This window comes from Lynx canadensis, chromosome E1 (genome assembly GCF_007474595.2).
Source record: "Lynx canadensis isolate LIC74 chromosome E1, mLynCan4.pri.v2, whole genome shotgun sequence".
Taxonomy (NCBI): domain Eukaryota; kingdom Metazoa; phylum Chordata; class Mammalia; order Carnivora; family Felidae; genus Lynx; species Lynx canadensis.
In genome coordinates, this window is record NC_044316.2 from 11063595 (window position 1) to 11091389 (window position 27795).

The 27795-nt window shown below is 48.5% G+C and overlaps 1 protein-coding gene across 1 annotated transcript; it reads right to left on the reverse strand.

The window, feature by feature from the left end:
- Positions 1-278: 278 nt before the first annotated feature.
- GID4 (GID complex subunit 4 homolog) lies at positions 279-27776 on the reverse strand. The gene is made up of 6 exons (XM_030294948.2): positions 27394-27776; positions 22255-22314; positions 16574-16681; positions 8494-8595; positions 6369-6499; positions 279-3535 (listed from the first exon to the last, which is right to left on the reverse strand). Exons 1-6 carry the CDS (start codon positions 27580-27582, stop codon positions 3472-3474), a joined length of 654 nt encoding a protein of 217 aa, XP_030150808.1. The 5' UTR covers positions 27583-27776; the 3' UTR covers positions 279-3471.
- Between the last annotated feature and the right edge of the window lie 19 nt (positions 27777-27795).

The following is a 27795-nucleotide window of genomic DNA, read 5'->3' on the forward strand; positions in this document are numbered from 1 at the left end:
GGCCAGAAAGGGGGCTGGGTTCTTCTACCAGAACGGTTTTGAGTTAGAAACAGGACAAGGAGCGCCTGGGTGGCTCAGTCGGTTATGCGTCCGACTCTTGATTTTGGCCCAGGTTGTGATCTCGCGGTCCGTGAGACTGAGCCCCGAGTGAGGCTCTGCACGGACAGCGTGGAGCCTGCTTGGGATTCTCTCTGCCCCTCCCCCACTCGTTCTTTCTCCCTCTCTCTCAAAATAAATAAACTAAAAAAAAAAAAAAAAAAAATAGAAATAGGACAAAGTCACTGCTTAAATACCTTTATTATTTTTTAAAAATTATTTGGACATTGATAGCTCTGCAAAATACTTCTCCCATCCCAGACCCTCAAACCCTTTCCACATGTCCTCCCTAAAGAAACAAAATACTCATACTTTGTGCCCATTCAAATCTAATTTTTAAAAACATGTAAGATTCAAAATCAAATATTTTTCTTTCCCAGAACTTGTTAGTAATTTTAAACCACAATGCAACATACTTAATGGCATTTCTTTTTAAAAATTAGCTTATCAGACTATTTTATGAGGAAAAAAAAAAAAAAATCAATTCAAGGCCTTAGAATATAAATTCCCTGTTTCTGAAAGCAAAAGACGTTGAAAAGCCCCTTTGCTCCCCTGGAGTTTGTGATTTCCACGTTATCAACAGAACCAGCACACAGATGGGACTTTCTACTTCATGTGAAGGCTTGCTTAGTTACTTTGGGGCTGCAGCTGAAATGCTGTAAAGTTTGAGAGGATGGGTGGGTGGGGAGGGAGAATTCCAGCACAGAGGAGAGACGAGGCTGGGGGTACAGAATGGAAGCTTTCTGAGCAGTGGAAAGAACAGCCAAATCCCTAGGATCCCACCTCATGGCAGGTTTGTTTGGGGTGGAGGAAGACGGTAGAAAATCTGCATCCTGCACTGATTTCTTAATGATGAACACGAGCGTCAGCCAAAACTATTGCACAGAGTACCAGAGGCACGTAAACCACGGAGGAGGTTCAGGAAAGAATAACCACAGAGGGGGGTGATCCCCAACATTCCTTGGGGAACTGAGAGAAAGAGAAGGAGTTGACGTGGATTCTTTGGGAATTACTAAGAGGAGGTGGGCAGGTAATCCCTTCCCTGTCCTCAAAGGGCAGATTTTTACGCAAGCAAACCTTCATCTCGGATGTGCCCGAAAGATCTAGCAAAGGTATCACTTGATTTTCCCCAGTACAACTTCATTACCTAGCTAAGAGAGGGAGGGAGGAAGAAATCCTCCCAACGGGACCTGGCCCATTTGGCTAGCTGAACAATAGCAGCGTTTCCAAATGGCCTTCCCTGCCCGCTGACTGCCCGGCTGACCTCTGAGCCACACATACAGGGCCCCGATGAGCTCACCCCTCGTTGGGTTTCTGAGCGGGGGCCTAGATCCTTCAAGGAGCTTGCAAAACTCAGGCAAGATTTAGGAGCCTGCCGTGAGAGGGGATCTGGGGTGAAATGGCCGGCCCGTGTGGCCAGGGAAAGCCAGCACGGCCCCACAGTCTCCTTTTACTGTCAAGCGACGCCTGCCAGCTAAGCTGAGGCCACGCGAGTGCGGTCTCCTCGGTACTCTGCCATCAGCTGGTGTGACCAGAGCCAGCCGTCCTGATGCCTTCTGGAGTTTCAGAATCAAGGAAAACATTGACTCATCTCTGGGAACGGACTGTGAATCATTTTTCCGCTGCAGTCGCCGGGGCAACGTTTTGGGGCTCCAAAACCCTGGCCTCACCACATGGGTTGGTCTCACCCCCGTACAAAGCCTTAGGACTACGCATCCTAGGTGTCCCGATGCCCACTGACTAGAATCCCAAGTACTTCGCCTCTAAGGTTTCCCCGACATTCGGTCTCAGTAACATACAGTACACGTGTCGTCAAAAGGAAAGTCACTTGTTAAGAATAAAGCGTTTCCCTACACCGCTCGTCTAGACCGAAGGGCCTTGTGTTTCCTTACACCGCCCGTGGATCTGCAGCTTGCAGCTGGCTGTGCTCCCGTGTGGGCTGTAGCTTTCTGTCTTGTGTTCTGAGTGAGTCTTGTCGACCGCCAGCAAATGCGATGCCCCCCAAAGCCCGGCCTGTCTCTGCGGTCTACGACGGATGCCAACCTATTAAGCTTTTTAAACATTAAAAAACAAAAACAAAAAACAAAAAACAAAAAAACAACTCCCCCCCGCCACCCAAAACCACACCCCACCCCAACCCCACACCCCCACACACACTTTGGCACGTGAGCCTTGAGTTCTTCGAGCGTGTTCGTGTTCCCGCCCCTCCCCCACCCCAACATTTTAGAGCTGCTGTTTTAGGAGAATGACGGCCCCTTCTGCTTGACGGAAAAGGTCGCCACGAAGCACTGCTGTTCTGAGTAGCAAAAGGAGGAGGTACAAATGCTAAACCGGCCCCAAAATAACAAGCTCTCAAGTTTAGCACTAGAATTTATGCAATGCTGCAAAACTTTTGTACCAGGATGACGAGTTTTAAACTGCTGGTTGATTAAATATACATTTACATATAGATATAGGTATAAAAATTACTAAGTCAACATTTGCTGTTTTCAATGTGAAAACGATAAAAATGTAATTCTGAATAATTGTGCATTTGCCATAGGGTCCTTGTTAAAGGGACCATAAAAATAATTTTGTAATAAAAAAACTCTTTTTTTTTTTTCTTTTTTCTTTTTTTTTTAAGTTTAGTATTGCCCTCAAGTTCAAAAGTTTGGAGCAAACGTGCTGAGTAAGCAGGACTGGAATCCGTTCCTGCCAGGGATCTGGAAGCCTGAAATTTAGTGATCCCCGATGGCAGGCCCAGAGAACCTGGCAGCCACTGACTAGCTTAGCGTGACCGCTGCAGGGCTGGGCAGTGCCAGCGGACCCCGTTAAGCAATCGGCCTCCGCCTCACGTTTCACTGGCGGGTGCTGCTGGTCACCGATTCCCTGCGCAGAGCTCTGGGGGGGGGGGGGGGGCGGCACACGTGTGCTGGGGCTCTGCCTTCTCTTGAGCTACCGGACTGAGCAACTGGGGGGGGGGGGCGCAGGGCTGGGGCCTGGGCCGAGACCACTGAGCACCAAGGCTGAGGGTGACTGGGGGGCTGACCTTCTGCTCGGCTGGAGGTGGGGACGGAGGAAGGAATGGGCCTTTCAGTGATACAGAAGTTAGCTGTGCAGGAAGGAAAAGTGCATTTAAGGTAGCTTACAACAGATTAAGACCAAACTGCCACAGAGAGGGAGGAAGCACAGAGAACACTCCCTCCACCTGCCGTTGGTTGGCCATTGCTCCTTGGATTCTGTGGGTTAACATTTCATGCTTTCTGATGCGAGTCTGCTCGTGAAGAAACAGGACAGGAACACACGTTCTCCTGGTTCTGGCAGGTACACGATTTTCTTGGCAGAGTTCTTTTTTTGCCAAGTTCAGTTTTATTTGGTTCCTGCTCTGAACCGCTGTCACCGGAACTCGTAGATGGGTGCGCTGTGTTCGGGAACGTGAGTTAGATTGAGTGACTGATACCTGCAATGTGGGAAAGAGAGAAACGGGAGCAGTCTGAGCATCCTGGAAAACCAACAAAGGATGTCCAAAACTCCCTCCCTGCCACCGGAGCGCCTGACGGGCCACTTTCTCGGACCGGAATTCATCTCAGATCTCGTCAGCTGAACCGACTCTGGTTTTATTTGTTTCTTGGTTAATCCTCCCGAAATGGGGGTAAGAGGAGCTGTTTTTTTAGGCCTTTCCCTTTTGCTCTGACCATGAAGCAACCATGGTACGTCTTGCAAAAGGAGAGGCAGAGTACGCTGTGGGAGAGATGCAGACCGAGGCCCGGGCCTCATCCTCACCTGCCACGCTGCCCGGCCTCCCAACGGCCAGCACCTCAGCTCCCCTGTGTGTCAGGCTGGAGCACCCTCGGGACTTCGTGGGTAACACAGGCACACCCCACTTCTCATGCAATGCAAACAGGCCATGGAAGAGAGAACTTCCTCGCTAACCGTAAATCTTATTTGACCCTTTGGCTTCATTTTCTGGCCTCCCTAGACACGGCTATTAGACTTTGAGAACATCAGAGCTCTGACGTGTATGTTTCTGCCCCGTCGGCAGGCTGCTCCGAGGAGCTAAGCAGATGAAAGGGAAACGGCGGCCGGGACAATCCACACAAGGGGATGATAACCACCAGGGGACAATCAGAGCTGATGGGGTAGACATCAGCTCTCCTCTTACTTGTTTCACAGAGGACGTGAGGAGGAGCACAGGAACAAGCAGTTTATTTCTCAACAACAACAGCAAAAAAACAAAACAAAACCAAAAAATCAGGAAAAGATTATGCATTAGCCATCGGAATATGGAATCAAAACCACAAGACACCTGCAGATGTCGTAAGCGCTAGGAGAGCTGTAATTGTAAAGACATCATAACAAGCGTTGGGAATGATGTGGAGAAAACTGGAGCCTTGGGCCCTGGTGGGAACGTACCAGGGTGCAGCTGCTCTGGAAAACAGGGAGGGGTTCCTTAAAAAGTTACAGAATTCCCATATGACCCAGCAATTCCACTCTTAGTATCTGCCCAAAGGAACTGAAAGCCGGGACTCGGATGCTTACACGCCCTCACTCACAACAGCATTATTCACAACAGGCAAAAGGTGAAGACAACCCAAGTGCCCAGCAACTGATGAACAGAGAAGGAAAATGTGGTACGGTGGTCCCCCCCTCTTATCTGTGGGGGATACGCTCAGGTACCCCCAGAGGATGCCGAAAACCGTGGATGGTACTGAGCCCCGTACGTATGGCATGGTTTTTCCTGCACATACATACCCGTGACAGAGTACAACTTACAAATTAGGCACCGTAAGGAGTTAGCAACAATAACTAGTCAGCAAATAGAACAACTATAACAATATACTGCAATAAAAGTTACGGGAACGTGGGCTCTCTCTCAAAATACCTTATTGTACCGTGAGGATGGGAGATGACGAAATGGGTGCGGGAGGAGACGAAACACGGAATGACAGAGGCGCTGTGACGGGCTGTTAGGCTACCACTGACCTTCTGACACTGTCAGGAGGACGATCGTCTGCTTCTGGGCTACAGCTGACCGCGGGTAACCGAAACCCCGGAAAGCAAAACCGCAGATAAGGAGGGGCTACTGTGGATCCAGACCATGGAAAGTTATTCAGCAATAAAAATGGGGAGTGCTGACACCTGCTGTAACAAGGCTGAAGCTTCAAAGGCCAGACACAAAGGCCACATAGTGTATGGTCCCATTTATATAAAATATCCAGAACGGGCAGATCTACACAGTGAGAAAGTAGATTAGTGGTTGCCTAGGGCCAGGAGGGGATGGGGAGTCGGGTTGATGGTCAAGGGGTACGAGGGTTTCTCCCTGTGGCGATGAGAACGTTTTAAAATTGACTGCAGTCATGGCTGCACAGACCGCTGACTTGTACAGCTTCAATGAGCAAACCAAATAGTGTGTGAATTAGCTCAATAAAGCTGTCATTTAAAACAGGATATAACATGTTTTGAAAACTCATTTGAAAACTGAACAACTACTGAAACCCTAAGAGTTGTGGCTCTCAGAGGCGCTGAGACTGCACTGAGCCACGGGCACGTATTTGCAGATATCACTGTGCTGCCACTGAACAAGGAAGGTGAGTCAAGCTGGGGTGGCATCACTTACAAGTCACCAAAGTGTGAAAAATTTGGAAGGGAATGAGGGGGTCTCTACATTCAGAGAGGAAATCAGGTATTTTATGATATGGTTCCTTCTTCAGGTACAGCCAGGTGCTTTGAGAAGCAGCGAGGAGGCAGGAGATTCCCCCCAAGAGGTGACAGAAGCTAGCACCCGAGGTGGCATTCAGTCCTTCACCTCAGGTGAGACACAGGGCAGGACCGCCAGCTCCACGGGGGGACCCTAGGTCACCAGACCGAGATCAAGTGCATGTGGGGCCAGCATCTGAGGAATGTGACCACAAAATCGAAAAGGCTGCTGACAGCAAAATTCACCCCAGCAAAATTCATAGTTGGATTTTACATTTTAGTTACTGATTAAATTTGGGAGGAAATGCAAGAGCAGCAAGATTGGGAGAACATGCTGATAATACAGAACTGCTTGAAAGCTGTCAGCAATGAGTTCCTTTATCTAGCACTTCACTTCGTCTTGTTTACTCTGCTCCATGTAGAGGGACAGGAGCCCCTATACCAGCAACTGAGATCGCTTGGAGAGGCCCTCTGCATGCAGACAGAGCATGAAAGCCATGCAGAGACAGGGGAGAGGTCTCTTTTGGTTTTGGCAAGCCAAGGAAGAGCCAGGGGGACAGCAGCAAGCCGCCCCCTGCGCCTCCGGGGTTCCTTACCATTCTGAACTCCTATGGTAATAGTAGCCCTCTATGGAGGCTGCCGACTTCTGGAAGCAGATGTAATAGAACCCAGCAAAGGAAGCACCGCTGATGTCTTTGATCGTGTGGTCTGGGACCAGGAACTGTTCCTGCACACAGACGGAGGAGGTTAGTAACATGACGGGTGGCCCGGCCACCTCTGGTGTTCCTCGTTAGCCTCCAGGTGCTTCTAAGGTTCCACTGTCACACGGCCTTGCCCAGACTTGCTGGACAATGGCCAACATGTGCGTTTCAACCCAACCTGCCAATAGCATCCGTGTGTTGCTCGAGTATTCTAGATGCTAACACAGGAGCCTGTGTCTTGAGCTCACTGAGGTCAGCAGTGAAGAGAAGGTCCTATGGTCTACATATCTCGTAAGTGAATCGATACCTACCTACCTTTCAGAGCCCACAGACAGAACCACCCAGGGAGAGAAATTCTCTGCTCCACCCCAGGAACTAGTGCTAGGTTCCTGATCACCTCTACAACAGCAAGTCACTTCACTCTGAGGGCAGATCACACCCCATAACACCCCCTGAAAAAGCTCTACGCCTCGGCGACAGCCATCAGAACAGCACCTTGGGAAGAGGCAAGCTTGTTATCTCTGGCTAGAGCCAAGCTGAAAGGACCTACTGTCCCAGTAAGATGAAGCCGGTGGCCCCAAGGCTCCAGGAGGTCTCCTGAAGGCCCACAGTGAGTCACCCTGAGAAGTTCTTTTTTAAGTTTATTTTGAAAGAGAGAGTGGGGGAGGGAAGAAGAGAGCGAGGGAGAGAGAGAATCCCAATCAGGCTCTGCACTGGCCGTGCACAGCCTGATGTGGGGCATGAACTCACAAACCTCGAGATCATGACCTGAGCCAAAATCAAGCCACCCAGGTGCTCAACTCTTTTTTTTTTTTCCAAAACACTCTCATCTTTTCCTTTCCTAAACCTCTGAATGGTAGTTTTTAAAATTAATTTTAAAATAAGAACTTTGGAGGATACTTCTTCCAACATGTTATTTCACTGGCACACTTCCCACTAGATGGCAAGCTTACAGGGCAGGACCCCGCTCTGACTCTCCACGCCTGGCAAGCGTCCACTCAGAAAGTGATGATCCCCCCCACCCCCCAAAAAAATTAGCTATACAAGCTAAAGATTGGGAATCACTGGGGCGCCCGGGTGGCTCAGTCGGTTAAGCGACCGACTTTGGCTGAGGTCATGATCTCATGGTCCATGAGTTCGAGCCCTATGTCGGGCTCTGTGTTGACAGCTCAGAGCCTGGAGCCTGCTTTGGATTCTGCGTCTCACTCTCTCTCTGCCCCTTCCCCGCTCGCTCGCGTGCTCTCTCTCTCTCTCTCTCTCTCAAAAATAAATACTAAAAAAAAAAAAAAAAAAAAAGATTGGGAATCACTACTCTATCACTACTCTAAATGATTGGCTTTTCGGAAAGCTGGCGAGATTTCAAGACAAAACGGCTTTTCCCCGCAGATTGGGGACCAGGGGTTGGAAGTGGGTGTCCGTTCACACAGTGATTTCACAAACTGGCTTCACGATTGTGCTATCCTGGAGCTGGAACACAGTAAATACCATGCTATCAAAACAGGGAACACAAAAGCCTTGTCAGCCCCAAAGCCAATCTATCGGGTCCAGCCAGACGCAGTTCTCTGAGGGCTGGTGAGTGGAAAACCCAAATTCCATTCCTGGTCCCTCATTTCCTGAGCTGGAGGGAACCAGACAAGCTGAGACAGCACCGAGCCTTCAGCAAGGACGTGGTGAGGGAGCGGTCCCTCAAGGGGGTGTCGCAGCCTGTGGCTGAGAACCGGAGGTGATGGGTGACTGACTTTGGTTCTCCCCTGAATCCACAGGACACTTGGGAGGACTCCACCTGGACGGTCAAAGGTACCGAGGGGGACCACCCCCTAGCCACGAATTCGTCAGCTGACCACCAAACAGTTTAACCAAAGAGAAACCATCTGGGAGGGCAGCAGTCTGCCAGAGTGGCCTGGAGCTGTGCCCGCTTTCCGTGAGCGTTAAAGGCACCGCATGAGGACAGGGCAGATGGGGCGGTGGGTCCAATGCAGGCACTGGCACAGCCAGAAGACCGCCTGGGGTGGGGCCTTACCTTCCACCTCATGAAGACATAATCTCCATTCTTCAGCTCTTCGTAATCAAAGTCATCTGAATTAAATGATTTTGCATACTGATAAAAAGCCAGAAACTTGCCCTGAAAGCAAAAGACACAGCATGAGAACTGATCTACGGAGGGAGAGGCTGGTGTCAGAACGACCCTTCTGTGTCCGGTGGCGACTGCCTTTGCAAATGCGTGCCAGTTGCTGGAGGTGGCCTGACCAGATCAGCAAAGGCCGAGGCCCGGAAGGGGAGCCCAAGGTCCCCACCAGTGACCTCAGAGCTGGACTCCAGCTGAGGCATCATGGGGCTACGCCTGCCTAGTTCATGTTGTCTGAGGAAAGGCCCCGGGTTGGGAATGGATGCTATTCTGGGGGCCCGTTCTCAGGAAAACTTTGCACAAAGCCAGGAATGACTAGTGACGTCTCTGTAAGGGAGTCAACAGTAGCAACAAGAGTCATGCAGAACAACTGAGAGCCAGCATGTCTCACCGAAGGGGGAGAGAGGGCTTACTACCGTGGGGTCCTCTGACAGAGTAGAGTGGCTTGGGGCCAGCTAGTGAAGAAGAAACAGGAAGTGGGTAATATACGATTAATTTCTTTTAAAAAAGTAGACCAGATGGACTTCAAGATGTATACAAAGCGGTTATCATCAAGGCAGTATGGGACTGGCACAAACACAGACACTCAGATCAAAGGAACAGAACAGAGAACCCAGAAATGGACCCACAAACGTATGGCCAACTCATCTTTGACAAAGCAGGAAAGAATATCCAATGGAACAAAGACAGTCTCTTCAGCAAGTGTTGCTGGGAAAACCGGAAAGCGACATGCAGGAGAATGAACCCGGACCACCATACACAAAAATAAACTCAAAATGGATGAAAGACCTAAACGTAAGACAGGAAGCCATTAAAATCCTCAAGGAGAAAGCAGCCAAAAACCTCTCTGATCTTGGCCGCAGCAACTTCTTACTCAACACATCTCTGGAGGCAAGGGAAACAAAAGCAAAAATGAACTATTGGGACCTCATCAAAATAAAAAGCACAGCGAAGGAAACAATCAGCAAAACTAAAAGGCAACCGACGGAATGGGAGAAGATATTCGCAAATGACATATCAGATAAAGGGTTAACTCAACACTCAAAAAACAAATAACCCAGCAAAGAAATGGGCAAAAGACATGAACAGACACTTCTCCAAAGATATCCAGATGGCCAACCGACACATGAAAAAATGCTCAAAATCACTCGTCATCAGGAAAATACAAATGAAAACCACAATGAGATACCACCTCACACCTATAAGAATGGCTAACATTAACAAGTCAGGCAACAACAGATGTTGGCGAGGATGCAGAGAAAGAGGATCTCTTTTGCGCTGCTGGTGGGAATGCAAACTGGTGCCGCCACACTGGAAAACAGTACGGAGGTTCCTCAAAAATTTAAAAACAGAGCTACTCTATGACCCAGCAATTGCACTACTAGGCATTTATCCAAGGGATACAGGTATGCTGTTTCGAAGGGACACATGCACCCCAATGTTTACAGCAGCACTATCAACGGTAGCCAAAGTATGGAAAGAGCCCAAATGTCCGTTGATGGATGAATGGATAAAGAAGATGTGGTATGTATATACAATGGAGTATTACTGGGCAATCAGAAAGAATGAAATCTTGCCATTTGCAACTACATGGAGGGAACTAGAGAGTATTACGCTAAGCAAAATTAGAGAAAGACAAATATATGACTTTACTCAAATGAGGGCTATAAGATACAAAACAGACGAACATAAGGAAAGGGAAGCAAAAATAATATGAAAACAGGGAGGGGGACAAAACAGAAGAGACTCTTAAATATGGAGAACAAACAGCAGGTTGGTTACTGGAGCGGTTGTGGGAGGGGGGATGGGCTCAATGGGTAAGGAGCACTAAGGTATCTACTCCTGAAATCATTGTTGCACTATATGCTAACTTGGATGTAAATTTAAAAAATAAATTAAATATATTAAAAAAAAGGGACACCAGAAATAGATTACAAAATTGTGTCTCATGATCCTATTTTTATTAAAAAAAAAAAAAGGTCAATACTTGTTTTAGCTTTGGTATTATTATTATAGATGATTTTTTTCCTTTTGTCTTTCCATTCATTCAAATGTTTAAAAACAAGCATGTTGGGGCGCCTGGGTGGCGCAGTCGGTTAAGCGTCCGACTTCAGCCAGGTCACGATCTCGCGGTCCGTGAGTTCGAGCCCTGCGTCGGGCTCTGGGCTGATGGCTCAGAGCCTGGAGCCTGCTTCCGATTCTGTGTCTCCCTCTCTCTCTCTCTGCCCCTCCCCCGTTCATGCTCTGTCTCTCTCTGTCCCAAAAATAAATAAAAAACGTTGAAAAAAAAATTTTTTTTTTTAAAAATAAAAAAATAAAATAAAAACAAGCATGTAATAATTTTATAAGAATTACACCTCAAATAAAATTTAAGATACAGAATTATTAACCCATAGAATTTGTCACACATGTATTTCTATCCTCAGTAGATTAAGTTTATGGAATCTGGACTTTATGGTACCACCATGATACCAACTTTATTATCACTCAGGAAAACCTGAGCATGAAATAATACAGTGCCTCTGAATTTAGTTTACAGGGAGTCCAGTTTTATTTATTTATTTTTTAATGTTTATTTAGAAAAAGAAAGAGAGCCAGAGCATGAGAGGAGAGGGGGAGAGAGGGAGGGAGACATAGAATCTGAAGCAGGCTCCAGGCTCTGAGCTGTCAGCACAGAGCCCGATGCAGGCTTGTACTCATGAACCACAAGATCATGACCTGAGCTGAAGTCGGACGCTTAACTGACTGAGCCACCCAGGTGGCCTGGCAGTCCTGGTTTTATTGCACTTCTCTTTATTGCTGTTTGCAAATGTTGCATTTTTTTATAAACTGCCAGGGTTCCTGGCAACCCTGATCGAGCAAGGCTATTGGTGCCATTTTCCCAACAGCATTTGTGTCTCTGTGTCACATTTTGGTGATTCTTGCAATATTTGAAGCTTTTTCATTACTATTTTATTTGTTATGGTGATCTGTGGTCAGTGATCTTTTTTTTTTTTTTTAATGTTTATTTTTGAGAGTGCAAGCAGAGGAGGGGTGAGAGAGAAGGGGGACAGAGGATCCAAAGTAGGCTCTGTGCTGACAGCAGTGAGCCCGACATGGGGCTCAAACTCACGAACTGTGAGATCATGACCTGAACTGAAGTCAGCTGCTCAACCAACTGAGCCAACCAGGCACTCCTGTGATCAGAGATCTTTTTTTTTTTTTTTTTTAACGTTTATTTTTGAGACAGAGAGAGAGAGAGAGAGAGAGCATGAACGGGGGAGGGTCAGAGAAAGAGGGAGACACAGAATCTGAAACAGGCTCCAGGCTCTGAACTGTCAGCACAGAGCCCGACGCGGGGCTCGAACTCACGGACCACGAGATCGTGACCTGGGCCGAAGTCGGAGGCTCAACCGACTGAGCCACCCAGGCGCCCCACAGAGATCTTTGATATTACTAGTGCAATTGTTTGGGGGCCCATATAAGGCGGCAAACGTAACTGATAAATGTTGTGTGTGTTCTGACTGCTCCACTCACTGGCTGTTCCCCCATCCGTCTCCCTCTCCTCAGGCCTCCCTCTTCCCTGAGACGTAACAATACTGAAATGAGGCCGATTAAAAAGCCTGCGATGGCCTCGAAGTGTTCCAGGGAAAGGAAGAGTTGCACGTGTCTCACTTGAAATCAAAAGCTAGAAACAATTAAGCTTAGTTGAGGAAGGCACGTCGAAATCCAAGAGAGGCTGAAAGCTTGGCCCCTTGCACCAAACAGCCGTGTTGTAAATGCAAAGGAAAAGTTCTTGAAGGAAAGGAAAAGTTCACTCCAGTGAACATATGGATGATAAGAAAGCGAAACAGCCTTATTACTTGTTTATTTTTAAATGTTTGTTTATTTATTTTGAGAGGAGAGAGAGAGAGTGCACAAACAGGGGAAGGGCAGAGAGAGGGCGAGAGAATCCCAAGCAGGCTCCATGCAGAGCCCACTGCAGGGCTCGATCTCATGAACCATGAGATCATGACCTGAGCTGAAGTCAGGAGTCAGGAGCTTAACCAACAGAGCCACCCAGGCGCCTCCTCAAAACTGCCTTATTACTAATGTGCAGAAAGGGTTAATGGTCTGGATAGAAGGTCAAACCGGTCCCAATGTTCCCTGAAGTCAAAGCCTAATCCAGAGCAAGGCTGATTCTTTTCAATTCTGTAAAGGTTGAGAGAGGTGAGGAAGTGCAGAAGGAAAGTCTGAAGCTAGCAGGGGTTGGTTTGGGAGGTTTAAGGAAAGAAGTCATCTCCGTAACGTAAATGTGAGAGGTGAAATGTCAAGTGTTGATGCAGAAGCTGTGGCAGGTTATCCAGAAGATCGAGCTAAGATAACTCATGATGATGGCCACACTCGATGAAACAGCCTTCTATTGGGTGAAGACGCCATCGAGGGTTTTCATGGCCAGAGAGGAGAAGTCAATGCCTGGCTTGGAAGCTTCATAGGACAGGCTGAGTCTCTTGCTAGGGGCTAATTCAGTGGGTGACCTGAAGTTGAAACCAATGTTCACTTACCATTCTGAAAATCCTCGGGCCCTTAAAATTTTATGCAAAATCTACTCTGCCTGTGCTCTATTAATAGAAAAAAGCCTGGATGACAGCACATCTGTTTACAACATGGTTTACTGAATATTTAAAGCCCACCGTTAAGACCTACTGCTCAGAAAAAAAGATTCCTGCCTACTGACAATGCACCTGGTCACCCAAGCGCTCTGGTGGAGACGTAGGGTGAGATTAATGTTGTTTTCATGCCTGCCAACACAACACCCGTTCTGCAGTCCATGGGTCAAGGGGTAGTTTTAACTTTCAAGTGTTCTTATTTAAGAAGTATAGTTCATAAGACTATAGCTGCCATAGATAGTGATCTCTCTGATGGATGTGGGCAAAGTAGACTGAAAACCTTCTGGAAAGGGTTCACCATTCTAGGTGCCATCAAGAACATTTGTGATTTTTTAAAAAAAAAAAAAAGAAAGAACATTTGTGATTCATGGGAAGAGGTCAAACAATCAATATCAATGGGAGTTTGGAAGAAGTTGATTCCAACTCTATAGATGACTTTGAGGGATTCAAGACTCCAGTGGAGGCAGACGGGGTAGAGATGGCAAGACAGCTAGGGTCAGAAGTGGAGCCTGAACGCGTGACCGATGGCTGCAATCTCGGGATGAAACTTGAACGAATGAGGAGTTGCTTCTGATGGGTGAGCAAAGGAAGTGGTTTCCTGAGATAAGATCTACTCCTGGTGAAGATGCCATGAAGATTGTTGAAATGACAACAAAGGATTTAGAATATTACATGAATTCAGTTGATAAAGCCACAGCAGGGTTTGCGAGGACTGACTCCAATTTTGAAAGAAGTTCTACTGAGGGTCAGATGCTATCAAACAGCATCCCGCACCACAGAGAGATTGTTTGTGAAAGGAAGAGTCGGCCAATCAATGAGGCACACTTCACTGTTCTCTTATTTTAAGAAATTGCTACAGCCATCCGACCTTTGGCAACCATCACCCTCATGAGTCAGCAGCCATCAACATCAGGTGAGACCCTCTACCAGTGGGGCGCCTGGGTGGCTCAGTTGGTTAGGCATCCGACTCTTGATTTCAGTTCAGGTCACGACCTCACCATTCGTAGGATTGAGCCCTACAACAGGTTTGGCTCTAGCAGCGTGGAGCCTGCTTGGGATGCTTCTTGCTTCTCTCTCTGCCCCTTCCCTCCCCCACACTCTCTCTCAAAATAAATAAACGAAAAAAAAAAAGACCCTCTACCAACAAGATTGGGACTTGCTGAAAGCTCAGAGGATGGTTAGCATTTTTTAGTAATAAAATACTTTATTTATTTATTTTTTAATTAAAAAAATTTTTTTTTAATGTTTTTATTTATTTTTGAGACAGAGAGAGACAGAGCATGAGCAGGGGAGAGGCAGAGAAAGAGAGGGAGACACAGAATCTGAAGCAGGCTCCAGGCTCCGAGCTGTCAGCACAGAGCCTGACACGGGGCTCGAACTCATGAACTGTGAGATCATGACCTGAGCTGAAGTCGGACGCTCAACCGACTGAGCCACCCAGGCGCCCCAGTAATAAAGTACTTTAAAATTAAGGTATGTACATTGTTTTAGACACAATGCTATTGCATACTTAACAGAGTACAGTGTAGCATAAATGTAAATTTTACATGCACTAGGAAACCAACAAAATTCATTTGACTTGCTTTATGGCAATGTTTGCTTTGTTGCAGTGTTCCGGAATGGACCCTGCAATATCTCTGAGGCAGGCCTGTATCAGGTGCTGCAAATCCCTGGCAGACAGAGGTGCAGTACAGAGCTCCAGGAGCCCCACATGGGCATCAGGGACTCCTGCATGGGCGGGGAGAGTTACGGGAGACTCTGAGTCCTGCACAGGTCACCAGGCTGCTGGGTGAAGAAGAGCCCTTAGGCCCAGCTCCTGGTCCTCCCCCATCTAGCATGCCGGGAAGGACCCAGGGAGGCCTTCTTAGACGCTCTTTCACTCAAAATATTTCAATTTAGCCTAACAGAGGTAGGAACAGATATTTCCCAGTATTCTAATGGAAGTCTGGAAAATTAAGAGTTGCTTTCTATGTATTTAATTCGTAGCCAACCTAACTTAAAACTGACTTTTCATAGAGTCTCAAAAGACCTTGCTTTTTTGCAGAACCAATTTGAGCTGGAAAACAAAGCAGGATGGGAGACAGGCTGTCATTCGGTACAAGAAAGATCAGGAAGATCGTTCTCACGGGGACTGTCTGGGAGAGGAAGGAGCCACCTCATGAGGTGTCGAGCTGTGCAGGAAGAGCCAGCCTTGGGCAGGGTGGGGTCAGATGGCACCGAGGAGCCCTCCACCACTTTCTGATGCCCGCACGACCGTGTGCCACTCGGGCTCCCCAACTGAGTATTTTTTTTTTTCAAGTTTAAGAGAAAAAGAGAGAGCGAGCGAGCAGGGGAGGGGCAGGGAGAGAGGGAGAGGGAGAGAGAATCTCAAGCGGGCTCTGAGCTGCCAGCGCAGAGCCCGATGCGGGGCTCCAACTCATGAACCGTGAGGTCATGACCGGAGCCGAAACCCAGAGTCGGACACTTCACTGACTGAGCCACTGAGTGATCCCCCGACTGAGAATCCCCAGAGACTTGGCTCTTGTTCATTCTCTAGTATTACAGTATTCTCTAGTATCCTCTAGAGTATTACGCAGTATTACGCAGTATTCTACAGTATTCTCTAGTATCACGCAAATGACTGACTTTCAGTTCTATTTGCTACAATAGTCAAAACATGTAGCTCACCAAAAAATGGTTTTAAAAGCTTAAGTTTAACTGAAACTCAACATTTGAGAGATGTTCCTTTCCTATCTCAAGTAGGAAACATTAATAAGCAAAGCAGCTAATCTATAGTGATGTTAACCCAGACGAGGGTCTGCGGTCAGGAGTTTTCTCCAAGGAGTATCGTACCAGAATCAGGAGAGACTTGAAGAGCTGGGTGTGAGTGGCAGTGGGAAGCACGAAGAGTTCTAGAATCTTCATTACTGACACAAGAATTTCTGGTGGGTTTAGAGGGTGAGCACATTGGACTTCCCTAGTGTTAAACCAAAATTCATCATCGCCCTGGTCAGCTAAACCGGAAGGCTATTTTGACAGGTAGAGAAATGGATTTTTGAAGACACAACAACTCGTGTGAAAGCCAATGAAAAGACTTGAGGGCAGTAACGATGAGTTGTCTCCAAGTGCTCCCTACTGGTGAGCTAGAACACACTCCACTTTTGACACTGAAAAGCAGGGGCACTGGCATTTCCGGTGACATCCTGATGGTACTTCAGCTGAGCCTGGGTGTGTCCGTCAGGAGCTGGGGTGAGAAGCCCAGTGGACAGGTGGGCAGGACGGGGCACAGTGATAAGACCCCGAGAGCTAAGTCTCTTGGCTTCCCGGCAGTGCGTGGGCGGCCCAGAGTGGACCAAACACCTACTCACCCAGTGTTTCCGATCAACGTCTTCGTCTGCGTCCCACTTCCGCGTTAAGAAAGGGTGTTTTTTGCTGATTATTTCTCCTTCGAAGAAGGTCGTGAGAGTTGGATACTCCTATGGTAAAAACCCAAATACCAAAACAAGATGTTGAACAGCAGTTTTAACCTTTCCCAAAGGAAAAATCAACCTTGCTCTTTAACTTCTCCCTAGGACTTTGAAAAAATGGTCACACTGGCTAAGCAACAACCCAGAGTTAGGTCCAGGGATTTGCCGATGGCTGTGGAGTCAGCTTGAATTGGAGGTGCCCACAAAGTCTCTTGGACGTTATGAACTTTGCCAGAAGCAGAGAACCCTTCCCTGACTTCATTTGTTATGTACTAATCACTCGAAAAGAACCTGAACAAGTAAATTCTGAGTATTCTAGGATGCAAAGCAGATGGTAACTAAGTTGATTTTACTTTCCAAGAAAAACACCCCAGGAGGCTCCACAATCACAGCATTCACAGCTCAGTCTCCCTGACGCCATGCCCACTGGTTCTCAAACTAGCTCAGTCATTTGTCTCCTGTGCCCGTTCTTCAGGTTTCCGGGGAGTGGGTTTTTTGTGTTTTTGTTTGTTTTTTTTTTTTTTTTTTGGTTGTCGTTGTGGTTGTTTTGTGTTCTTTTTTTAAAGAATACCTTGATATGTTAGAGTAACATTTAATTTTATCATATGAACTAAGGCAATTTATACTAGGGAAAATATACATAAATCACGTCTGCAAGGGAAAATCACAACGGAAAAAAAAACAAAACATGGGGAAAAATAAGCTGTCATCCTAACTGGGTGCTTAGAATGCTCTTGTCAATTTTATTTGCTATTTGTTCATCCGCTAAGAAGAAGGCACCAAAGATTCTGAAAAATACTAATGGAAGAAAAAGTTAACAATTTAATAAGTCCACCATTTCTCTGCATTTGTAAAACCCAATCAACTGACTGACCAACTAACCAACCCTTCAGCCCAGCCTGCCAGCCTCTGGTGCTTCTTGGAAGCATGATAATGGTGGTCAGTGGCCTGGCAAACCATGGATCACAGTCTTAATGTCCCTGGGACTAGAGGTCCCACTTTCTTCTTCAGACACTATGTATGCCCCCTTTATTCTGCATCAAACATCTACGTGTGTTTAAAATCAATCTGTTCTGGGGCGCCTGGGTGGCTCAGCCAGTTAAATCTCTGACTTCGGCTCAGGTCATGATCTCGCGGTTCATGAGGTTGAGCCCCGCACCAAGCTCACTGTGGTCGGCGTGGAGCCCACTTTGGATCCTCTGTCTTCCTCCCTCTCTCTCTCTCTCTCTCTGCCCATCCCCAGCTCATCCTCTCCCTCTCTCAAAAATAAATATTAAAAAAATTTTTATATAAAAAATAAATTAAAATAAAATAAAATAAAATAAAATAAAATAAAATAAAATAAAATAAATCTGTTCCGATGGCTTTGCTACTTCTCTTGGCTTGGCCTGCCATGATGTAGCTGGGGACGTCGCTAAGAGATAGCAGTTCCCAGGAAACAGTATGGCTGCCCGCCCGCACAGGAGCAGACTGAAGGGGCCTGCTTCACTACCCACCACCGAGGCTGGCGGCTGTCTTCACAGTGAACTCTGAGATATATAATGCCCCCACCCCCCACCAAACCTCAACCCTTTACGCCCGACACGGTGGCCGGGTTCCTCGTTGAGGTATTTATATATACGGAGTGAAGAAATTAAAGAGGAGATTTCCTAAATGGAAACCTGATTTTAAAGGTATAAATAAATTATCCTCATCTGTTTTAGGAAGAACTGCTAAGGGAGAAAGTTCTGTATCAGTACCTGACTTGAGATTTTAAATTATTTTATTTTAATGTTTCTTCTTTTTTGAGAGACAAAGAGAGACAGAGCGTGAGCGGGGTAGGGGCGGAAAGAGGGAGACACAGAATCCGAAGCAGGCTCCAGGCTCTGAGCTGTCAGCACAGAGCCCGACGCAGGGCTGGAACCCACAAATCGTGAGATTATGACCTCAGCCGGAGTCGGACACCTAACCACCTAAGCAAGCCATCCAGGCTTGAGATTTTAAATGAAAAGCTATACATATTGATTTTCTGAGATTTTAACTTTTTTTAGCTTCCACAAGAGAGAAAAGAAGGAAATGATAAATGGGCCCTCTTACAATACGAAGAAAATACTTCTGGTTCAAATAGAAAGTCTTCCTAGTGAGCTGATTTTGTACTGACATCTCTCTAAAAATATCTCAGGCAGTAGATAAGGGTGACTGCAAGGTACCCCGAACTCTGAGAATTAAAATAAAATAAATACTGCCTAATGAGTGCGAGTCAATATGTATAGAAGTTACCAAAACCACGAACTATCTCTCAGGGCAGGACCAGGAAATTTAAGCACTTGACTACAGCCAAAGTGGCGGTAACGTATAAACTCAAAGGAAAAACTCTGTCTGCGGGAAGGTCGTCAAAAAAACGAGTCAGAGAGAAGAGACACGGCTAGCACCCCCCACTGTCACCCCCAGAACAGGCGTGGGCTTACTACAGTGGGCCTAGCAGTCGTGGCATTTAAGTCGTCCAAACCACTCCCCGCACGGTTAACAGGCCCACCAAAAACTCTCCAGTAATGGGTCTGGCTTTCCGTGTAGACCTGCCTTCTGGGGGGATTAACACCCACTGGCTACTAAGTCAGAGAGGACTTCTGGAACGTGCATGTACCTCATTTTAGAAATGAGTAAATGAGCATTCTTGTTTATACATCAGTCCTGCTGAGTTTGATTAGCGTGACCTATCTCCCTGGCCTGGCTCAGAGCAAGTCTAGCACAAGCTCAGCAGAAGCTTTCAAACCTGTCTAGTGAGTGAGTGGAGGGCCTGGCCGTGACTCTCCCAAGGCTGGGCTCCTAGGCCCTGTGCCAGCTTCTGGGCCTCCCTAGAAATGTCCCTTCTTTCTGCTGGTGGCGGGCTCAGAATTGCAAAGAAAATGCTACCTGACGCCCATTCTTCACAATTCTGGCATTCCATTTCCACAAGGCACACGGACTTTGTAATAACTGTGCTCGTTCGTGAACGTGAGGCAGCCAAGAGACCAATGATCTCCAACTTAATAGTTAATTTTCCATGTGGTGTACACGAGGAAGACTATGGCTAAAACTCAACCATTTAAATGCTTTTATTAAAATCAATTACATATTCGATATCCTAACAACTATAAACGTTAAAGCAAACAAACACGAACAGCTGTATTTTAGAATACGGGTATAAAGTCATTCAGAGAATCCTCACCCTTTCTGGCATTTCAGTGATCGTGTCCAGTGACCACGTACTGGATTTAGAATTTCAAAGGTGAGTCCATAGTTGTACCACACCATGACTATCCTAGAAGCCAATGAACTGTACATTTTATTATTGTTTTTTTTTTAAGTAGGCTCCATGCCCAACGTGGGACTTGAACTCACGTCCCTGAGACCAGGAGTCACATGTTCTTCTGACGGAGCCAGCCAGGCACCCCCTGCATCTTACACGGGTGACCTGTGTGGTATGTGAACTGTATGTCAGTAAAGCAACTAAAAAGGTTCTTAAAAGAGACGAAATCCAAAGAACCCTGACGTCCTAGGAGCCTCGGAAACACAGCCGCCTTTCTCTAATTCAATGCCAGTTGAGGGCCACACCTGAGTCCACGGCTCAACCCGGCGCGGACCAGTCTGGGGGGCCATGTGCTTGTGAGGCCGCTCGTGCGCGGGCGGGAAGAACTGGCCAGGGGGATGGTCTCCTCATCCCTGTCATGAGCCTAAGTCCCCTTCCCGAACCGGCCCCAGCGAAGGGATGAGCTAGCAGCTCCTCAGGGAGCCTGCTGCTCATGACTCAGAGCTTCCCCCACCTTGTTAGGGTTACCTGCTCCTGATGGAAACGTCACAGAGGTTCTGTACACGGTTTGGGGATTTTTAATGCTACCTGCCATTTCCGTGCAGCTTCCTATGACCAGAGTGGCTGGTTTTAGAATCAGTGCTAACATTCCAGGTGACAGATGTTGCTGGCTTCCTTATGAAGTTAAGTGTTCGTGTTCTGTGCTCAGTGAATGCATCTGGCTGCCTGTTGTACGAGTTGAGTATACTCTATTCACTTTTGTTTCCTACTACCGCAAACTCAAAGGCTGGAATCCTTCATTTTGCCCTCATTTTCTTTTTTTTTTTAATTTTTTTTTTCAACGTTTTTTATTTATTTTTGGGACAGAGAGAGACAGAGCATGAACGGGGGAGGGGCAGAGAGAGAGGGAGACACAGAATCGGAAGCAGGCTCCAGGCTCTGAGCCATCAGCCCAGAGCCCGACGCGGGGCTCGAACTCACGGACCGCAAGATCGTGACCTGGCTGAAGTCGGACGCTTAACCGACTGCGCCACCCAGGCGCCCCTTGCCCTCATTTTCTACCCCTACTAGCTTGGGTAAGGTTCTAGAAGGGAGGAGTAGTTATCTTTTCATGTCAACACCAGACTTCATAGAAAAGTCTCAAACTTCCAATAGAGAAGCAGAACCAGATGGAATCAAAGAGATGGAAACAATGGTTTCAAGACAGAGGATGGTCTGTGCCTTAGTTAGCACCCTCCCCCATTTGTATTATACTATAGTCTATACCTCTTACTCTTTTTTTTTTTTTTAATTTTTTTTTTTCAACGTTTATTTATTTTTGGGACAGAGAGAGACAGAGCATGAACGGGGGAGGGGCAGAGAGAGAGGGAGACACAGAATCGGAAACAGGCTCCAGGCTCTGAGCCATCAGCCCAGAGCCTGACGCGGGGCTCGAACCCCCGGACCGCGAGATCGTGACCTGGCTGAAGTCGGACGCTTAACCGACTGCGCCACCCAGGCGCCCCTATACCTCTTACTCTTACATTCTTTCTTTCCCACTAGGATAAGCCCCTTGAGGAGACAGAGCGGGTATTTTTCATTCTTATTAAGGCCATGGCACCAGTAAAGGGCAAAGCAACAAGGTCACTCTGACCTTTCTATGGCTCTGTGGAGCATTTCTCAACACTGCTGGGCCACGGAGACAGTGAGGACTGATCAGGCCACAGGGCTCTGCAGCCAGGTCGGGCTGGAGTCAGGCGGCCAGTCCAGTCCCCTCCTTCTTCTTCCTGTTTACTCACCAGCAGGAAAACAAAGGATGCTCTTTCTTGTTTTCTATATTCCCAGGAGTTCTGAGATTTAAAAAGTTGGTTCAAGGAAAGGAAAACAGTCCACATTTCCACAGCAGCTACTCCTGTGAGAAACTGGATGATGACTTTTTCATTGTTCCAGTGAACTAAAAGGTTTAAGGAATTCCAAAGACCTTGGCTCTGGAAGGATTAATGCTTGCCTTCGAAACCTTAAAACTTCCGACGGCAGGTGAGGAGGGTCGTAGCCGTGTTCTTACCACATTTTTTTTTTTCCACAAAAGGATTAAAAATGAAATCAACAGTGTTGGTAACAACACGATGTATTTATAAACTTCTACAGATTTGTGACTCTGTATACTTTCCAACAGGGCACAGGAAAACCACATGCTTTGAGCTCACTGTATGAGAACGACACTTAACAGGGCACTTTAATCAGGCCTCAGAGTTGACTGCTGGCCCTTCACACTCTGAGCACGAGGAGCACGCGGTCCACCTTCCAGTTCTAGTTCGTCTGAGTGAGTGCTTACCTCAGTAAGGCCTTTAATCTTCAGGTACCCACAAAGGTAAGAGTTCCCCGTGTCCACATGCTGGAAAGAAAGGACACACAGCCTCATTACAAACGGAGGAACCACTGGGAGACCAGCTGGGGCTGCTGCGGAAAACCATGTGCCCGGCCGTCAGAGGCCAGGTGGGCTGAGGGAGGCCCGGAGGTTGGTGGGCGCCTAGCACGGCCAGGGCTCACCTGCCTTTGAGACCTTTGTGAGTCCCCCCCCACCCCCTGCCCCGCCCCGCCCCCGTGCCTGTTCAGGAGCTACCTGATCTCGGGACCCTCTCAACCTCCTTCAGCTGAGTATCTTGAGACCAAAGTGCCTTTCTGGAACAGTGGGCCCGCTCAACACAGGTCTCCGACTGGTCTAAAAAATGTACTCCTCGCCCGTATTTATACTCAGCACAATCCCGCATTATTTCTTTACGAAATGGGCAGCACATCCCGGCAAGGCATCTTAGGAAGACTTCTCTGGCAAAAATTGCAGTTGTGAACCAAGACGCTGACCCCAGAATGGAAAATACTGGGAGGGGCCACGCTGCCCATTTCATATATGAATGCTTGTGTCTCCTGATGAAGAGTTAGGAGCCTAAAATAAACAGGGGTAACAGGCAACATAGATTTTGAGGTGTAGTATGTACCAATTACGGGTTGCTGCGACATGGCCCGGTACCTACCCTACAACCAAATTCCTCCTTTTCCATGCTGGCAGGGCCCAGATCCCGTTCTGACACCTACCCTGCCCCCACAAGACCCGATCAGCCTGACGGGTGCAAGGCAAACCCGTGCCCCTGTCCCCTTGTGAGTCATCAGTTTGGGGGTGAGTGACCCGATTCTGACCAATCAGGTATGTGTGTAAGTCTCCTGGGTGCTGCTGGGAAAGACTGGGGCTTCCAAAGAGGCTCTCTTTCTTCCCGTGACGGTGGCAGCACCTGCACGCGGTGCCCAGGGCAGCCACGTAAAGACCCTGAGGGGAAACAGGCCGGGAAATGCCAAGGATGGCGGCACGGAAACGTGGAAGGAAACGGGCCCCCGCATGAGCCAGTCTGGAGCCAAGCCACCTCCAGGCTTCTTGTAACCTGAGACGGCAGGTTCACCCCTTCTTTTAACTATTCCGAAAAGGGTATGGCTACCTACAGCTGAGTGCGCCCTAAATGAGCCATTTCACCCAAATCCGGATGGACTGATCCCCAACAGGCAGATTTTCAGATTTCACGCTGGTTGGGCTCACGGACAAAGCAAACCCCCGGAATTAAAGCAAGACAAAGCACCCCAGTGCTGCAGCACGCTGAGATTTTCGTGTCAAGCGAGGTCTCATTTTAAGCAACTTGGAGAGTCTTGTGGTGTTTATCAGGTCTGGGGACTTAACGACTTCCAATTACACCAGAAATCAAATACTAAGGCCATCTTTAAAAACTGTAATGAATGCAGTCAGCCAGATGAGGTCAGCACCAAAGCAAATGGGCTTCGATAAAACTAAAACGCTCCCACAGTTCGGTGCTGGTGACAAAGGTATTCCATGTGAAAACCGCCCAAGCATTTAAAATATCCTCATCTCCGGGCCTCGGCGCTGGACGTCATCCAAAGTGGCTGATCTGCACTCACACGGTTCAGCAAAGAACTTTCATTAAAAGACACACAGCTCTAACCTGAGGCCTTAAATTTCACGTATGCAATTCTCACTGAATTCAATATAGTTTGGGGCTTCACAGCTGCTGGAAAGGGTATCAGGTGGCCAGGATACCTGCTAATGAGATTAAAAACTGAACTGTAAATTGGCTAACATTTTGCGTGGATTATCACGTGCCTGAGAATCAGAATTGCAGTTTGGCCTCCGTTCAACCACGGGTCTCTCCCATTCTGCCCAAATTGATCTTGGTGATGGTGGGTGAACTCAAATACACTACGACGCAGAGAACTTTCACCAAACGACGGACCAGCATCTCCATGGGAAGGATGACAAGGCAAACGTTAGGCAAGGAAGTCTGACAGCACAGCTGTGTCCAACAGCTGCTCTTTTTAATATGCTGTCACGGTGACCCTGGCCTTCACGTTACTCTTGGCTCTTTGGATGGCAGAGGAGGAACAGAGTCGTCAAAGTAACAACGGCAACAACAAAAACCTAGTCAGAATCTCACGAAGGTCTGGGGGAGCTCTTTAAACCGGAATTTCAAGAAAAGAAAGTGCTCCAAAAAAGCACAGGAAAAGATGTGCAACATCGTTAGCCAGTAAGGAGATTCCAATCAAAACCACAATGAGATAACCACCTCACACCCACTAGCATGACTACAATCAAAAAGATGACAAATAAATAGCAAGTGTTGACAAGGCTGTGGAGAAACTGGAACCCTCATCGCCCGGTGGGGGGAGTGCAAAATGACGTAGGCACTTTGGACGTCGGTCTGGCAGTTCCTTAAAATGTTAAACATGGAGTTACCATAGGACCCCGCATTCCACTCCTAGGTTTCTACCCAGGAGAAATGAGGACGCGCCTACATAAAAACTCGTACAGGAATGTTCACAGCATCACTGCTCACAAGAGCCAAAAAGTGGAAACAACCCAAATATCCATCTACTGCTCCAAGGGTAAACAAAATGTTGTACGTCCGTACAATGGATTATTATGCACCCCCCCAAAAAATAATAAAGCACTGACATGCTATGACATGGGTGAACGCTGAAAACATTATACTTGGAGAAAGAAGCTAGACACAAAAGGTCACACAGCATACGACTCCGTTTAGTACAAAGTGGCCAGAATAGGCAGAAAAGAAAATTAGTGGCTGCCTAGAGTTGAGAAGGGGTGATGCTAAGGGGTGGTGTTTCTTTTGGGGGTGATGTAAAACCAGATGATGGAATAAGTCACATGCCACTGACTGTCTCAATGATGGACAAACAGGTCACCAGCCCAGAAGTAGGGCAGCATTCCTGGGCATGACCACCGCTCCCACCATCAAGACATCCTACCGGAGTGGCTTCCAACCATCAGCCAGGTTTCCGTTCTGGGCTACCCTGAGACCAGTCACACGCCAACTCAATCACCACGTACACTGGTTCGCGAGGAAATGGGCATCTGACAAGACTTCAGAAACAACACACCCATGACAGAAGGGGGTGGCTGCTGTGAGAACCAAAGACAACTTCTCTTGGACACTTAGCTACCCTGCCAAGTCGTCCCCTACCACCCCGGAAACCATCAAATGAAACAATGGGTGCAAATTCAAGATCATTCCAAACATGACCCACAACCAAGGATCTCACTTCCAGAATTTTATGATTTGTTGCAGAAAAAAAAAAAAAAAAAAGCCTTTACTTCATAGTAAATTCTCACATTTTAAGCAGAAGGGAAGAGGGATCACCCTATCATAGATCTAATTATGGAGAACGAATGGCTCAGTCATTAGTTTTCCAGTTATAATAAATATCATGGCTCATGATAGCAACTTAAGTTTACAGACCAAAGATACGATTAACACGATGTTTTCCCAATCGAAAAAAGAGGAAACTGTTGATTCCCACAAAACAGTAAGAAAAAAGAGGTTAAGGATGCCCTGCTGTTAGCAAAAAGAAAATGTATCCCCACTGACTTTTGGGTGGGAGACCCACTTGCTCAGAGGAGAGGCTGTTTAAGATTTAACATTTTTAAAGAGCCAAGGGCACATAAGGAAAAGACACGGCTTACGTTCTGTCCTCACGCATGGGGGCAGTAAGGTGGCACACTTAGGTCCTCAGAGCTCTTGTGAGGCCTTTCAAGGGGCCAGACGTTTGGAGGGGCTTTGGGGAACAGCCTAGGAGGTGGGGCGTCAGGCTAAGGAGAAAAGGGGGCAAAGGGAGGAGGAAAGTGGGTCCTGAGGCAGGTAGGGGTAGCTATGGAGGAACAGTTTTGCAGGGAAGGGGGAGAGAAAGGAGTAATAACTACTGTTGACCTCCTCCGGCTGGGAAAAAATATCAAGTGTGTTACCACTTGCATGAGAGGGGTGAGGTGCGGAAAAGGGCCAGAGTGGGTAAAGCTGAGCTCCAAAGCTATCAGGGGCTGGCAGCAGGTACTTAGAAATTCAGGTCAGACGGGGGGGAGGTAGAGAGACAGCAAGGAAATACTGTGTGAGAGATAATGCTGGGTGAGTTCGATTTCCCAGCACATGGGTATCAGACACCGGGAGGAAGCCCTGGCTGTGCAGATAAAAGTTAAGACCATAGAAAGAGGGTCCCCTGGAGCCAAGGAGAAGGAAGATGAAGGTAGGGGTTGGGGAGGTATGGGGAGACAGGTCAGGGAGACTGGGAGGGGACTGGAGATGGCCAGAGAACGGAGATAGGGAGCATGAGAAGAAGCCTAGAGTAGGAGGCCTGGGGCTGCCGGCAGCTGGTTGCCTGCGCCAGTTAGAGACCGGGGGGCAGTGGGGGGCCCCAGAAGGCAAGATCGTAACAGACTGGGAGGAGCTCCACCCAGCAGCACCCAGGATGTGAGTGCCTGGTCTTGAGGGGGTACCAGAGGTGAGGAATCAGTTGTGGACTGGGGGCTCTCAGGCTCAGGGGCTAAGGGAGGGAGGATGCTCCCAGGTCTGAGGGGGCACTAGGCTCTCCCAAGGAAGAAATCCCGGGAGGAGGGCCCCAAGGTTTGAGGATCCCTGGAACTGAGGAAAGGGGAGGGGTGGAGGATTGTCTCAAGTCTGGGATAATTTGACACGGGCCCAGCCATGGCTAGGGTTCCCAGGCAGGAGAAACCAACGGATAGCTCTTCAGGTTCTGGGAGGGACTGGAGGGAGAGCTGATCTTGGGGCGACAGGTCCTGGGGAGGAAGGACTCAGGTCTGAGGGTGGCCAGTCACAGGGGGCTTCCGGATCCCAGGCAGGCCGGTCACGGGCTTCGAGTCTGGGAGAGTGTTCAGGGTCGGCCAGGAGCTGCCCACGACAGGCTCCGGTGTGAGGGGCAGGTCAGGGTTGGGGCTTGGAAAGTGTGAGACACCAGCTGGGCAGGTCCCGGGGGTGAAGCGCCTGGTGCAGGAGGCCCGGCGGCGAGGGCCTGGTCCGCGGCTGCGGGCTCGAGGAGCCGGGGGCGGGCACGGCCAGTGAGCGCCGCGAGGAGGCCCTCGGGCCCCGGCCCGGCGCGGCCCGGCGCTCACCTGCAGCACCACCTCTACGTCGTACGAGTTCCCCTTGCTCTTCTGGTGGCCGCGGAACTTGGAGCCGCTGTAGAGCAGGCTGGTGGCCACGCCGGGCTGCTGGGTGTTGATGGGCGGCGGCGGGATGAGCGAGGCCGCGGAGGCGGCCGAGGCACCGGCCGGCGGGGGACACTCGGTGCGGACCGGCATCGCGGGGTCCCCCGGAGCCAGGGCTGGGGGGAGGGGGAGAGGAACCGCCGCCGCCGCGCGGGAGCCGAGGGGGGTGGCAGGGAGGGAGGGGCCGGGGCGCGCACGCGCAGGGTGGGGGCGGAGGGGGGACCACCCGCCCGCTGCCTGCGGACCAAGCGCTCCGGCTGCCACCGGGACCCCGGGACCTGCGAGCAGGGCCTCCCTGTCCTGAGC